The 16,414-nt window shown below is 45.0% G+C and overlaps 1 protein-coding gene across 1 annotated transcript in view; it reads left to right on the forward strand.

Moving 5' to 3' along the window:
* Positions 1 to 14,004, forward strand: part of LOC125519395 (BTB/POZ and MATH domain-containing protein 2-like) — a 15,768-nt gene extending 1,764 nt beyond the window's left edge. The window contains exon 2 of the mRNA XM_048684218.1: positions 13,340 to 14,004. Coding sequence (XP_048540175.1) covers positions 13,340 to 14,004 — 665 coding nt within the window. The remainder of the gene's footprint in view (positions 1 to 13,339) is intronic.
* Positions 14,005 to 16,414: the final 2,410 nt, after the last annotated feature.

Raw genomic sequence — 16,414 nt, forward strand, 5'->3', positions numbered from 1 at the left:
CGTGGAAATCCAGGCCGTAGTAGAACATGAGCCCCGGACAAATGGATGGAGAGGGAAGCCCAGTCCACGGAGGAAATGGGGGAGAAACACCACCCTCACATGGGGCTAGGGTGGGGATGAGCTGCCCCATCTCGGGGAGCCGGTACGCGATGTCGTTAGACAGGTATCCGGCCTTCCTCAGCTTTTTGATATGTCCCTCCATGATGCAGGAGACCATCCACTTGCCTCCCGCTCCGGACATGGCTGGAGAAGGTTGAGGTGGGGAGTGCGGACTTGGGCACTGGAGCTCGAGTGCGCAAGAATGGATAGGCGAAGGAGGAAGAAGGCGTAGGTGAAAAGGTGGATCCTAATCCCCTTATATGGGTGGACGCAACTACATGTCCCCACCAGCCTGGTAAAACTCGCTTATCTCCAAGCGTCGTAATCGATGGCGCGGTTGGGTTACCCATGGCCGTATTGATGAGAATTCCGGAATAAGGGGACACGATCTCTGCTTTAAAAAGGCGTGCTGAGGAAACCGCCTCGCATAACGCGCTGAGATGGGACAGTAAAACGGTTCGAATAAAAGCTTGGCCTGGTGCGATGTCACACTACGGAATACGTCAGCAAATTAGATTTGTGTAAATATTATTCTCTATGGCAATATGTGGAAACTTATTTTGTAGAGCTGGACACTATCTTTGTGTTCAAAATCTTCTATGAAGTACTTGGAGGAGGAACCCGCCTTGCAATGCCGAAGACAATATGCGCGCCAGACTCGTCGTCATTGAAGCCTGGTTCAGGGGCTACTGAGGGAGTCCTAGATTACGGGGTGTCCGGATGGCCGGACTATACCTTCAGCCGGACTCCTGGACTATGAAGATACAAGATTGAAGACTCCGTCCCGTGTCCGGGAGGGACTTTCCTTGGCGTGGAAGGCAAGCTTGGAGATACGGATATGTAGATCTCCTACCATTGTAACCGACTCTATGTAATCCTAACCCTACCCAGTGTCTATATAAACCGGAGGGTTTTAGTCCGTAGGACAACATACACATCAACAATCATACCATAGGCTAGCTTCTAGGGTTTAGCCTCCTCGATCTCGTGGTAGATCTACTCTTGTACTACCCATATCATCAATATTAATCAAGCAGGACATAGGGTTTTACCTCCATCGAGAGGGCCCGAACCTGGGTAAAACTTCGTGTCCCTTGTCTCCTGTTACCATCCGGCCTAGACGCACAGTTCGGGACCCCCTACCCGAGATCCGCCGATTTTGACACCGACACTTGCCATGGGGAGAAGTGCTTAGCTTTGGGTTCGATCTTGCGGTGTCCTTTCCCAGTGACAGAAGGGGCAGCAAGGCACGTATTGCATCGTTGCCATCGAGGATAACAAGTTGGGTTTATTTCATATTGCATGAATTTATCTCTCTACATCATGTCATCTTGCTTAAGGCTTTACTCTGTTTTTAACTTAATACTCTAGATGCATGCTGGATAGCGGTCGATGAGTGGAGTAATAGTAGTAGATGCAGAATCGTTTCGGTCTACTTGTCACGGACGTGATGCCTATATACATGATCATGCCTAGATATTCTCATAACTATGCTCAATTCTATCAATTGCTTAACAGTAATTTTTTCACCCACCATAGAATACTTATGCTCTTGAAAGAAGCCACTAGTGAAACCTATGGCCCCCGGGTCTATTCTCATCATATCAATCTCCATCACTTTAATCTTGCTTTGCTTTTTACTTTGCTTTTACTTTACACTTTGCATCTTTATACAAAAAATACCAAAAATATTATATCTATCAGATCTCACTCTCGTAAGTGACCATGAAGGGATTGACAACCCCTAATCATGTTGGTGGCGAGTAGCTATCATTTTGTGCAGGTACGAGGGACTTTAGTGTGGCCTCCTACTGGATTGATACCTTGGTTCTCAAAACTGAGGGAAATACTTATGCTACTCTGCTGCATCATCTCTTCCTCTTCGGGGAAAACCAACGCAAGCTCAAGACGTAGCAGGAGGCAACCCAATTTTATTTTTAGTTTTTTGTGTTATTCTTCTGTTAGGGAATAAATAACCCATCTACCTTCTGTTTGGATGTAGTTTTGTGTTTAATTAGTGTTTGTGCCAAGTTAGACCTATTGGATCTTCTTGGATGATAGTTATTTGATCTTGCTATAATTTCCAGAAACTTTGCGTTCAGTGGCCGAATTGTTAAAAATCACCAGAACCTGATAAAATACTGATTCCATTTGCTGCTGATCAATAAACAAATTGTCTAGGTCTTCCAATTTTGGTAGATTTTTTGGAGTTCCAGAAGTTTGCGTTAGTTACAGATAACTACAGACTGTTCTGTTTTTGACAGATTCTATTTTTCGTCTGTTGTTTGCTTATTTTGATGAATCTATGGTTTGTAAAATAGTTTATAATCCATAGAGAAGTTGGAATACAGTAGGTTTAACACCAATATAAATAAAGAATGAGTTCATTACAGTACCTTGAAGTGGTCTTCTGTTTTCCTTCTCTAACGGAGCTCACGAGATTTCTATTGAGTTTTGTGTTGTGAAGTTTTCAAGTTTTGGGTGAATTCTTGTGATGGATTATGAAACAAGAAGTGCCAAGAGCCTAAGCTTGGGGATGCACATGGCACCCCCAAGATAATCCAAGGACACCAAAATTTCAAAGGTTGGGGATGCCCCGGAAGGCATCCCCTCTTTCGTCCACTTCCATCGGTAATTTACTTGGAGCTATATTTTTATTCACCAACATGATATGTGTTTTGCTTGGAGCATCTTGTATTATTTGTGTCTTTGCTTGTTAGTGTGCCACAATCATCCTTGCTGTACACACCTTTTGAGAGAGCCATACATGAATTAGAATTTGATAGAATACTCTATGTGCTTCACTTATATCTTTTTGAGCTAAGTAGTTTTGCTCTATGTGCTTCACTTATATCTTTTGAGTGCTATTATTTTTCTCTATGTGCTTCACTTAGATCTTTTAGAGCACTGTGGTGGATTTGTTTTAAAGAAACTATTGGTCTCTCATGCTTCACTTAAATTATTTTGAGAGTCTTAATAGCATGGTAATTTGCTTAATAATAACATGCTTGGTATTCAGGATTTGTGAAACTTTCTTTTGAGTGTGTTGAATACTAAGAAAAGGTGGATGCTTGATAATTGTTTTGAGATATGGAGGTAGTAATATCAAAGTCATGCTAGTAGAGTAATTGTGAATTTGAGAAGTGCTTGAGTTAAAAGTTTGCAAGTCCCGTAGCATGCACGTATGGTAAAACGTTATGCAACAAATTTGAAACATGAGGTGTTATTTGATTGTCCTCCTTATGAGTAGCGGTCGGGGACGAGCGATGGTCTTTTCCTACCAATCTATCCCCCTAGGGGCATGCACGTAATACTTTGGTTTTTGATGGCTTGTAGATTTTTGCAATAAGTATATGAGTTCTTTATAACTAATGTCGAGTCCATGGATTATACGCACTCTCACCCTTCCATCATTGCTAGCCTCTACGGTACCATGCATTGCCCTTTCTCACATCGAGAGTTGGTGCAAACTTTGCCGGTGAATCCAAACCCCGTGATATGATACGCTCTTTCACACATAAACCTCCTTATATGTTCCTCAAAACAGCCACCATACCTACCTATTATGGCATTTCCATAGCCATTCCGAGATATATTGCCATGCACTTTCCACCATCCAGTTTATCATGACACATTCATCATTGTCATATTGCTTAGCATGATCATGTAGTTGACATAGTATTTGTAGCAAAGCCACCGTTCATAATTTTTTCATACTTGTCACTCTTGATTCATTGCATATCCCGGTACACCGCCTGAGGCATCCATATAGAGACATACTTTGTTCTAGTATCGAGTTGTAATCATTGATTTGTAAATAAATAGAAGTGTGATGATCATCATTCAATAGAGCATTGTCCCCAAAAAGAGAGAGAAAGGCCAAAGAAAAAAAAGAAGGCCCAAAAAAGAGAAAATAAATAAAAAGGGACAATGCTAATATCCTTTTTGTCCACACTTGTGCTTCAAAGTAGCACCATGTTCTTCATATACCATGTTCTTCATATAGAGAGTCTCTTGAGTTATCACTTTCATATTCTAGTGGGAATTTTCATTATAGAACTTGGCTTGTATATTCCAACAATGGGCCTCCTCAAGTGCCCTAGGTCTTCGTGAGCAAGCAAGTTGGATGCACACCCACTTAGTTTGTTTTGTTGAGCTTTCATAAATTTATAGCTCTAGTGCATCCGTTGCATGGCAATCCCTACTCCTTGCATTAACATCAATCGATGGGCATCTCCATAGCCCATTGATTAGCCTGGTTGATGTGAGACTTTCTCCTTTTTGTCTTCTCCACATAACCCCCATCATTATATTCCATTCCACCCATAGTGCAATATCAATGGCTCATGCTCATGTATTACGTGAAAGTTTATGAGTTTGAAATTATTAAGGTATGAAACAATTGCTTGGCTTGTCATCGGGGTTGTGCATGATGAGAGCATTCTTGTGTGACGAAAATGGAGCATGACTAAACTATATGATTTTGTAGGGATGAACTTTCTTTGGCCATGTTACTTTAAGAAAACATAACTGCTTTGTTGGTTTGCTTGAAGTATTATTATTCTCTATGTCAATATGAACTTTTGTCTTGAATCTTCCTAATCTGAATATTCATACCACAATTAAAAATATTTGCATTGAAATCATGCCAAGTAGCACTCCGCATCAAAAATTCTCTTTTTATCATTTACCTACTCGAGGACGAGCAGGAATTAAGCTTGGGGATGCCTGATACGTCTCCAACGTATCTATAATTTTTGATTGCTCCATGCTATATTATCTACTGTTTTGGACTATATTGGGCTTTATTTTCCACTTTTATATTATTTTCGGGACTAACCTATTAACCGGAGGCCTAGCCCAGAATTGTTGTTTTTTGCCTATTTCCGTGTTTTGAAGAAACGGAATATCAAACGGAGTCCAAACGGAATAAACCTTTGTGGAACGTGATTTTCTTCCTGAATATGATGCACGAGACATGGACCCTACGCCAAGGAAGCTTCGACGTGGGCACGAGGTAGGGGGGCGCGCCCCCCACCCTCATGGGGCCACCGAAGCTCCACCGACATACTTCATCCTCTTATATATACCTACGTACCCCCAAACGAACAGAGACGGAGCCAAAAACCTAATTCCACCGCCGCAACTTTCTGTATCCACGAGATCCCATCTTGGGGCCTGTTCCGGAGCTCCGCCGGAGAGGGCCGTTGACGGTGTCCTGGACTAGGGGGTACTCACCACGTCGTCTCCCGATCTGTTAGATTGGGCCGAGGACCCACATGGCCGTATACTCATGGGCCAGTCCGGACAACTGCCGCATACATGGAAGATTCCACAAGACTTGGTGATCAAGAAAAGGACTCCTCCCCACCAGCGTATTCGGCTAGGACTCTTGTTATCCTAGGCCTCTGGTGCATTATATAAACCGAGGCCAGCCTAGTCGATAGATAACATACAGAACAACAATCATACCATAGGCTAGCTTCTAGGGTTTAGCCTCTCCGATCTCGTGATATTTCTACTCTTATACTACCCATATCATCAAAATTAATCAAGCAGGACGTAGGGTTTTACCTCCATCAAGAGGGCCCGAACCTGGGTAAAACTTTGTGTCCCTTGCCTCCTGTTACCATCCGGCCTAGACGCACAGTTCGGGACCCCCTACCCGAGATCCGCCGGTTTTGACACCGACATTGGTGATTTCATTGAGAGTTCCGCTGTGTGTTCGACAAAAGGTTGATGGCTCGCCTGCAGATCAACTGCGACTTCGGCATCTTCATCACCAGCTCGACTGGTCACCTTGGTTTGACCAAGGACTACGCCCTACCTCCGATCGTCATGTTCGGATGAGGGCCTTTATAAACATCAACTCCGATCTCTATCAAGATCATGAACGAATCTTCCATGGAGCTCGGGGGCTCAACGTCAACATTGCCCTCGGGCGAACATGCTGTTTTTTCGAACAGCAAACTTGTATCTACTTCCACCACCTCTTAGAGCATCGCTTTGACGATCCCTTTGGTGGAATTGTGCGGAATTGAGTCTAAAACAGCCATGCAAAGGTTCGTCGAGTTCCGATGAAGGAATCTCCGACAATCTACGATATACCGGAGCCCTATCAAATCTGGACGGGAATCTGGACAAGTTTAGGGCGTGGTCTCCAGAGCCTAGCTCGGAGGTCCTTTGGAAGATCCAACCGTTCATCTACTGCGGCATTCCCATATCTACCAGCCCTCCAAATTTCAGCTCAATCCGACGGTTCAAACTCCGCGAACCTTCTGATGAGTGGATCAATTTTTGGATCCGTTTTCTGCGCGAATACGGATCCGACCCGAATTCATGTTTCTTTATGAACGTGACATTGGACAACCTTTTTAGAGGAATTCTCTTCTAGGGTATTGTGTGTTGTTTTTAAACACGTGCCCGTAAATTTTTAAGCCTCCCCTGAGGTCGCTTTCATCATCATGCTGGTGTCAAACCAGTCCAGCGATATTGCTCCAAGGCTGCCGACTTGCGCTAGACACGTCGTTACTTTATTGAGTCGAGCTCAACTTGTTCGGATCATCATCTCGGCAAGCCAAACAAGAGTCCGGCATCGCGAAGGATAAATCCTCACCAACATCGCCGCCCCATGGATTACACGAAGCGGGCATACCAGCATCGCCGAACGCTCACTTCATCAAGTCGGCATCGACCACGTCACGACCTGCATCGGCAGGGCCGCACTATTGCTTCTTCAAGCTGGTGTCCATCACGCCGACCTACTTCAACTCATCGGCTGACATCGAGGATTCGACATCTCGGCTGGACCGGGGGCTTCGCCATCTCTTCATCAACCTACTCCGGAGACTTCGGCGTCACTAGTCGACCAGCTCCGTCATGATAGCTGGACCGAGGGCTTTGCCTCGGCGAGCCAACCTTGGCCAGCATCACCATACCGTCGCTTTATCGCCCATAAGGCAATGGGTGTGTGGATTGAGTCCCAATTTTGGGAATCACCTTCCTTCGGATTGCTACAACTAATAAACCAGGTGCTATTAATCCCAGTATTTTTTGCTTGGTTGGTTCATTTTTCCCAAGGAATTATTAATCTGGTTTGTCCATCATATGTACACATGTCTTTCAAATGGTGGCCGCATTAATGACAGTCGCATGATGGTTCGGTCAGTTTCCGTACATAGTCCGGCGAACGCCATATCCAGAGCTCGGACCGACCTGTGAATTCAGGCTTTGTCATGCCTTCACCGCATCATGCCGACGCCCTGCACCGACATTAACTTCGGTGCCAGGCATATTTCTTTTATTACTCACTTTGCATAAATTATTTATTATGCAACATTTTTTTAATTATCATTATTACTATTATCTCCAGTTTGCACTATTTTTTGTGCACAGGAAAATGATCCGGGGACTTCGGCGTCACTCTGCCTATCTGCATTGACCGTGCTATGTCACCACTTCGGCGTGTCGTGCTCTCCGCGCCGCCACCTCAGGACCGGCTTGGGGGATGGAAACTTGCCCCGCATCAACCTCGGACCGCGTCATCAATACCGAACACATTAACTATCTAAGTCGCTTTCATGCTCAAAGCTTTAATTTCTAACTTGTGTTTGGTTCGACCAAGCATTATACTTTTTGGAAAAAAGTTGCTTGTAAAAAATTTCCTTGTCCAAACTTTGTTTGTGACGCATAAATTCAAATACCGAATTCATTTGGGGGCTTCCTTCATGAAGTTTTTCCTCTTGCATATGATTATACTTGTACGGCTTCGTTCCTTGTTCGTGTATTACACCATAATATGCACCATATTGACTTAAGTGATTTGCAAGCTGGGTTACCTCGCTCCTGTGTTTACCCCTACGTTCCCGATTGTTCGGCTAGGGAGTAAAGGGAGCACCTCTGCGATTGTCACGATCGGGTCACCCGAGCTGGACCTCAGACTGGGTGAAGCCGAAAGCTAGCGCTCTTATAGTTCTCAATGATGGTCGGCACACAACGAAACTCATGAGTACAAAAAATCTATTGCACTAGTCTCATAATAACAATGAGCACCGAAGAAAGGTATCGGTGGGGGTACTATTTTCTTCGAAGATGCTTCTTACACTTTGAAGTAATATAGCATAAGTTCCCTGAGCGCGCTTTGTCTGTTACAGCCTTATGGCCTGATTGCCTGGTTATTGGAAACACCGTCGATATTCTCGACAGATGGATTACATAACACTTTTCGGTCCCTGACCGAAAAGGGAGAAGCCGACGGTCGGTTAAGACACATTTAAAGTTTGGTTGAACATAGATATGATATAAGTACTTCGGTACATGCAATCATTCTTTTACCCAAGTCACTTGGGGGCTCTTAAATTTATATGAGCCGTTTTATGATAAGTGTTCTTCTTCTTAGTCGTTGCAAAGTTTTACTATTATTATTATTATTATTATTATTATTATTATTATTATTATCTATCACTCCTTTTTCGACACAAGTGTGTGGTCACTAGCCGGGGAGCCTAATTTCTCTCTCAAAGCCGCTAGAGTTTAGTTTGCTAAACTGGCCTAATGAGAAGTACTCCGCCCTCGGGATAGGAGGTTGAAGCCGTAGGCTGACCCGCTTGAAGTCTTGAGATAGGATGTATCATGTTAAAGCACGACAAAAGCACTTCTTTTGCTAAGGCCAATTTTCAGATTGGCACCGAACACTTGATCTTGTTCGGACGTCAAGTTTTTACTGACGTTTTTTTGCTTTTCCAAGCTTATGGCACTTTTAGACTATTTGTGTGTTTTCAGCACAAGTCCCGCAGTGCAACGCCGGACACCTTTAGGGATTCGGCAAAAACATTCTCGGATATTGCTATATATGCATCGTTTTCGAATTGTGTCTTCGGTCAATAGTTGGGTTGCCCGGCTCCTGCGCTTGCCTCCTACGTTCCGCTTTGTTCGGCTAGGTGTGCAAAGGGAGAACCACAGCGATTGTGCTTCTAGCTCACATGGTTAAGCACCTCAGTGGAGAAAGCCGAAAACTGACTGTCACAATAAGCGTAAACTGGTCAGCGATCCGATGACGGTATTAAATGACGGGCCATTCATAAAAATGGCCGAAGTGTTTACGGCTTGACCTCGACTGTCGCCGAACACTACCGGGGGCTATTAACTGGCCTCCCAAACTAAATCCTCGATATTTTGCTCTTACATTGGAGCTGAGGTTTCATGATCATGCTTAGCATGACAACCCAAAGAAAGGAACCGATAGCGGGACTATTTTCTTTGGAAGACATTTCTTCTGTTAAACAGTAATATAACATATCTCTCTGCGTACCTTTGTTTATAAAACCGTGTGGCCAGATTGCCTTGTTTATCGTAAATCTTTGCCCTCATAAAGGATTTATAAAGTAGGACAAACACTCCTCGGCTACTGGCCGAGGAGGTGGAAGCCGATGGTCGGTCAACAAAGTTTTGTACAATGCGGATCCGAGCATTAATGACGTAAAGTACTTGGATACATAGAGTCATTACACATAATTTGTGATTTTACTATGGATATCGATCCTTAATTCGGCCACCCATGCCCGCATTAAGGCTCAGGGGCTACTGGGCTTCGGGCTTATTATTTAGAAATATTAAAGGGGCACATCGATCCCCTGATCTGGTGTTGCCTCCCGACCAGTGTCTCGGGGGCTAATGCATTGCCTGTTCAATGCGGAAAATTTTATGTGCAATATAGTTTCTGAGGAGATTTTGATCCTCAGGTTGGTCGGCCGCACCCAACCTGAGTCTCGAGGACTGAGCACGCCGCTTTTAGTGTACCGAAGTATTCTACCGAGCTAGGAGTTGATCCTCAGGCCGATTTTGCAAATCAACCTGAGTCTCAACCTGAGTCTTATGTCATCCTTCATGTGCATCTCGGGTTTTAGACCGATACCCACCTTGAGGGCTACTGGCTATATATCTCGGCAAAGAATAAATTGCACCAATCAAAAATATTGACAAAAATCGGCCCACATTCGGGGTGGTGCACCACCCCGGAAGCAGTCCGGCATAAAGCTCGGGCGCTAGTGGCTGGCTCCATAGAGGGCATTTCCAGCATTAAGCTCGGCTAAACTCCTTCAAACTTCTTTGAACCAAGGTGATCTATGACATCTTGGATATAGTCCGGCGTTGGAGCTTGGACATAGTCCGGCGTTGGAGCTTGGACACAGTCCGGCGTTGGAGCTCGGATACATTTCGGTGTTGGAGCTCGGAAGCAGTTCGGCATTGGTGCTCGGCAGCAAAAAATACCTCGAATGCAGTCCGGCATTAGAGCTCAGACGCAAGAGGACACTGCCTCCCGGGAACAACTTCAAACCCGAGGTGTGGCATAAAAATAACAAGGCATTGATAAAGGCCGGAAACTTAAAGGGGCTCCTCGGATACCCGGCGTGTAAGCTCGACGAATGCATTTTGAAGATCCTCAAGATCGAAGATTTGTTGAACCAGTTTTCAAGACCGACAACCGAAGATGAAGAACAGTTCGGAAGAATTGAGGAGCGTCCCTAACTTGAAGACCGGTTCAGGGGGCTACTGACGGTGTCCTGGACTAGGGGGTACTCACCACATCGTCTCCCGGTCTGTTAGATTGGGCCGAGGACCCACATGGTCGTATACTCATGGGCCAGTCCGGACAACTACCGCATACATGGAAGATTCCACAAGACATGGTGATCAAGAAAAGGACTCCTCCCCACCGGCGTATTCGGCTAGGACTCTTGTTATCCTAGGCCTCTGGTGCATTATATAAACCGAGGCCAGGCTAGTCGATAGATAACATACAGAACAACAATCATACCATAGGCTAGCTTCTAGGGTTTAGCCTCTCTGATCTCGTGGTAGATCTACTCTTGTACTACCCATATCATCAATATTAATCAAGCAGGACGTAGGGTTTTACCTCCATCAAGAGGGCCCGAACCTGGGTAAAACTTCGTGTCCCTTGCCTCCTGTTACCATCCGGCCTAGACGCACAGTTCGGGACCCCCTACCCGAGATCCGCCGGTTTTGACACCGACAGCCATCATCACGGAGGGCTTCTACATCACCATAGCCTCTTCGATGAAGTGTGAGTAGTTTACCTCAGACCTTCAGGTCCATAGTTATTAGCTAGATGGCTTCTTCTCTCTTTTTGGATCTCAATACAAAGTTCTCCCCCTCTCTTGTGGAGATCTATTCGATGTAATCTTCTTTTCTTTTCGGTGTGTTTGTTGAGACCGATGAATTGTGGGTTTATGATCAAGTCTATCTATGAATAATATTTGAATCTTCTCTGAATTCTTTTATGTATGATTGGTTATCTTTGAAAGTCTCTTCAAATTATCAGTTTGGGTTGGCCTACTAGATTGATTTTTCTTGCCATGGGAGAAGTGCTTAGCTTTGGGTTCGATCTTGCGGTGTCCTTTCCCAGTGACAGAAGGGGCAGCAAGGCACGTATCGCATCGTTGCCATCGAGGATAGCAAGATGGGGTTTATTTCATATTGCATGAATTTATCTCTCTACATCATGGCATCTTGCTTAAAGCGTTACTCTGTTTTTAACTTAATACTCTAGATGCATGCTGGATAGCGGTCGATGAGTGGAGTAATAGTAGTAGATGCAGAATCGTTTCGGTCTACTTGTCACGGACGCGATGCCTATATACATGATCATGCCTAGATATTCTCATAATTATGCTCAATTCTGTCAATTGCTCAACAGTAATTTGTTCACCCTCCGTAGAATACTTATGCTCTTGAGAGAAGCCACTAGTGAAACCTATGGCCCCCGGGTCTATTCTCATCATATCAATCTCCATCACTTTAATCTTGCTTTGCTTTTTTACTTTGCCTTTTACTTTTCACCTTGCATCTCTATACCAAAAATACCAAAAATATTATATCTATCAGATCTCACTCTCGTAAGTGACCGTGAAGGGATTGACAACCCCTAATCGCGTTGGTTGCGAGTAGCTATCGTTTTGTGCAGGTACGAGGGACTTGAGCGTGGCCTCCTACTGGATTGATACCTTGGTTCTCAAAAACTGAGGGAAATACTTACGCTACTCTGCTGCATCATCCTTTCCTCTTCGGGGAAATCCAACGCAAGCTCAAGAGGTAGCACTGCTGTATATGTTTCGCTACAGGAAAGAAACAGAAACAGCAAAAAAAGGCTCATGGGCACACCATCACCGAGGGTGGCTCTCGGTAATGACTGTGAAACTGGACCAGAATGCACCCTTTGCCGAGAGGCCTCTCGGTTAACGTGTACCAACCAGTAGAACCTGACACCTTTACCAAGAGGGCTCTCGGTAAAGGGAAAAGGATTGCCGAGTGTGGCTCTCGGCAAAGTTGGCCCTCGGCCTGCTCTCGTGGTCCCACATGTCAGGAGGTGACACGTGTCAGCCTCCTACTAGTTCCCTTTGCTGAGAGTTGCTCTCGGCAAACTTGGCCCTCGGCCTGTTGTCATGGGCCCACATGTCAGGAGGTGACATGTGTCAGCCTCCTACTGGTTCCCTTTGCCGAGAGTGGCTCTCGGCAAAGTTGGCCCTCGGCCTATTGTCGTGGTCCCACATGTCAGGAGGTGACACATGTCAGCCTCCTACTGGTTCCCTTTGCCGAGAGTGGCTCTCGTCAAAGTTGGCCCTAGGCCTGTTGTCGTGGTCCCACATGTCAGGAGGCGACACGTGTCAGCCTCCTACTGGTTATCTTTGCCGGGAGTGGCTCTCGGCAAAGTTGGCCCTCGGCCTATTGTTGTGGGCCCACATATCAGGAGGCGACACGTGTCAACCTCGTACTGGTTTTCTTTGCCAAGAGTGGCTCTTGGCAAAGTTGTCCCTCGGCCTGTTGTTGTGGGCCCACATGTCAGGAGGCGACACGTGTCAGTCTCGTACTGGTTCTCTTTGCCGAGAGTGGCTCTCAGCCTGTTGTTGTGGGCCCACATGTCAGGAGGCGACACGTTCCAGCCTCCTAATGGGTCTTTTTGCCGAGTGTTGCTCTTGGTAAAGTTGGCCCTTGGCCTGTTGTCATGGGCCCACATGTCAGGAGGCGACACGTGTCAGCCTCCTAGTCTTTCTCTTTGCCGAGAGTGGCTCTCGGCAAAGTTTACATGGTCCCACATGTCTGGAGCTAACGGACTTATCCGTCAGCTGCTTTATTTTGCCGAGACCGGCTATTTAGCTCTCGGCAAAGGCTGTGCCGAGTGCCCGTGTTCTGGCTCTCGGCAAATTCCTGTTTGCTAAAGAGGTGTACGCCGGGTGGCTTTTGCTGAAGGTGACACTCGGCAAAGGCGTTGCCGGCAGTTTTTTGGCCTTTGCCGAGTGTCCGTGGCACTCAGCGTATAGGGCGATTCCAGTAGTGTTGTTGGGCGCTACAGAGGGAGCTGATGTATCTTTTATTGTCAAGCATGAGGTTTTCTCAGCTCATAAGATCATTCTCGCAATGTGTTCAGCGGTCTTCTGGGCAGAGTTTTACGGTCCAATGACGGACGAACAAAGGTGCAGTGTAACTGTTGAAGACATGCAACCCGATGCTTTCAGAGGACTGCTTCATTTCATCTACAAGGATTCGTTGCCTCGGATGGGTGACCTGAATAATGACGAGTATGAAGAAATTCTTAGGCATTTGCTTGTCGATGCAGATAGGTATGCCATGGAAAGGAGGAAATTGATGTGCGAGAGCAAGCTGTGCGAGGTTCTAAGTGCCGAGACTGTGGGTACCACGCTAGCTCTAGCCCACCAACGCCATTGCAGCCAGCTCAAAGATGCTTGCATTGAGTTTATTATGAACTCTTCGAATCGAATGGTCGATGTGGTGGTGGCAAGTAAAGGCTATGAGACCCTGAAAAGGGAATGCCCTACTGTCATTGCGGATATATGGGAGAAAACAGCTAAGAGACGCAGACTTTAATATGCTGACCGTGGATTAACTTGAGCGTAGTTACTTATATTGAAACATTAGCAACCTGAGATTAGTTTGTCTATTTCTTAAGATCTTAGATATTATTTGGAGAAGGATAAGTTTCGTAAAATGTTTACGATATGTACCGCTCTATTATATGAACCTATGCTATAACAGTAACATTCTCTAATATGTTATGCTCTGTTGGCTAGCAGTACATTTACTGTTTCTGTTTTTTTCCTTCTATGTGCACATTTCATTTCCCAAAGCAGTGAGTAACTATCTTCCATGACCACATCTATCATGAGATGAGTTAAAACTTCAGCAAATAGCAGTATTATTGCAAGTTATTTACTAAAATGATTGATCGGGGTTGAATTTTTATATTATGGAGATGATAATTATACACTAAATTTCTATATTTTAATTGTTCCAATCTGAATATTTAGCTTCATTTTTGTTACCAGATGTTTTGTTTCTTAATTTGGAAATCCGTAAAACCATGAAACATTAGTTTTCACTTTGAGATTTTTTTTAGATTTTTGAGAAAAAACATGTGCATAGCTAGAAATTTAGTTGCCCCTTTTGTGATCATTTCTGCAGCCTAAGCTTCATGGCGAAAATGAAAGCTAGACTAGTTGAGTTCTTAGTGGAGAAATCTTCTGTAAATGCACTTGCATTGAGCCTGCATGCTAAGTTACAAGATGCTCAGTTCTTTCAATGTGAGATTTACTTGGCATAGCACACACTCCTACTTCCTTCGGTTTAATGGTCGCATTTCTTGTCGATCTAAAGGAATCTGGGGGCTCCGTTGTTTTCTTCGTCCTTGGAATGGACCCTCTGCTCCACATTTGTGTTGCTCTGTTCCTGGGTTCTAGTGACAGAGCAAGCTAAGTTGCTTCCCTCATGGTCAGGAACTCAGGATTTCTATAGAGCAAACCTGGTTTACTTTACCTGAGTTGTGTTGGGGTTTGTAACACTGATTGAGAGTCATTTCGCATTTTGCCCAAACGTGTGGTCAGGTTTGCTTCACTTATGTTCAGGATTTCTGTATATGCAAACAACATAGTGAGGACTCATATGAGACTGTATGTCTATTCTGGTGTACGCCACTTGTCTTCTTCAGTTAAGGCAGATGGAATCATCTCGTTTGGACCCTGTTTGACATTTCGGATGGAATGGTGTCACATGAGGATTTTCTCACCGTGATGGCGGGAGCTACTTCGAGTCCTACGACTGCTCCAAGGCCACCTCCGACCTTTTTTTAAGTCGCCCCGGAGGATCTGGTTTTATTAAAAAGGAGGAGAGAGTTGTCAAGTTAATATACGAAAAACCCGGCTAAAACCATCATAAAAGCCCACACATGGCAACATTGTCCGTCCTGGCTACCCACACGAAGACACACACGCTACTGAGAAGAAAAAACACTGTCGAGGTTGACACCAGACTTCATCGTCATCACTCCTCCATGAGCCAATGACTCCAACATCACCATCAACTTCATCAACGAAGCCTTCGTCGCAGCAAACGCCAAGACCCATACCGGCCCATGCCAAACAGACGACCACCCGCGTTGGTGTCTAGCCAGCTCCGACCTGAGCGATGAACCTAGCAGCAGAAAGAGCGTTGATCCTGCGCCGAGCCGGACGCCGCAGCCAAACCGCACAATACTTACATAATATTCATGGATACTTCTTTCGTTGGTATTCACGTCGCATACTTACACAATATTCATACAAATAAGAGTATATTTGTTGACAAAGCTCACTAGTGGGGTATAGTTTAGATCGAGCCCGGCTAGTAGGTATGACATCATGTAATTCTTATGGACGTGCTTGCCAATGGAAGAGAGCTCATCTTCAAGAGCTTTCATATTGGAGAAATACTCCATGGCTTTCATGTTTCCCTCATGCATGTTGGCAACCCTTATCTTGTTACTGATGACTTGTGCTCAAAATTGACCTGAGAACATATTCTCAAGCATGGTCCAGACTTGTGGCACGTTCGTCCAGGATATCTCCTAGGATGTATTAGTCCTAAGCCAACCACATAGGCTGGATTGGAGATTCACTCTTTTCCTGATTGGTTGTTTTCTCGATAATCTTGCGTGGTGTCGGGGGAGATCCATCAAAATAACTAGTGAGTTGCGCACCACGAACTGTGGGCCAGACTTGTGCTCCCACATAACGTAGTGTTCCCTTGTGAGTTTTCTGATATTTATTGGCTGTGGGAATCAGGAATGGAGGAAAAAGATGATGCCATTGATATGAATGTAGGAAAGGGTAGCTATTTATTCAATCATGATACCGATAGGTCAAAGCATATTGAGCCTCATAGGTCCGTATGGTCTTATATTGATCGAGCCATACAATAGAGATTACAACGGCTGGGTAAAAGGCACAAGTCGCATAAAAGAAAT

This window comes from Triticum urartu, chromosome 7 (assembly GCF_003073215.2).
Source record: "Triticum urartu cultivar G1812 chromosome 7, Tu2.1, whole genome shotgun sequence".
Taxonomy (NCBI): Eukaryota; Viridiplantae; Streptophyta; class Magnoliopsida; order Poales; family Poaceae; genus Triticum; species Triticum urartu.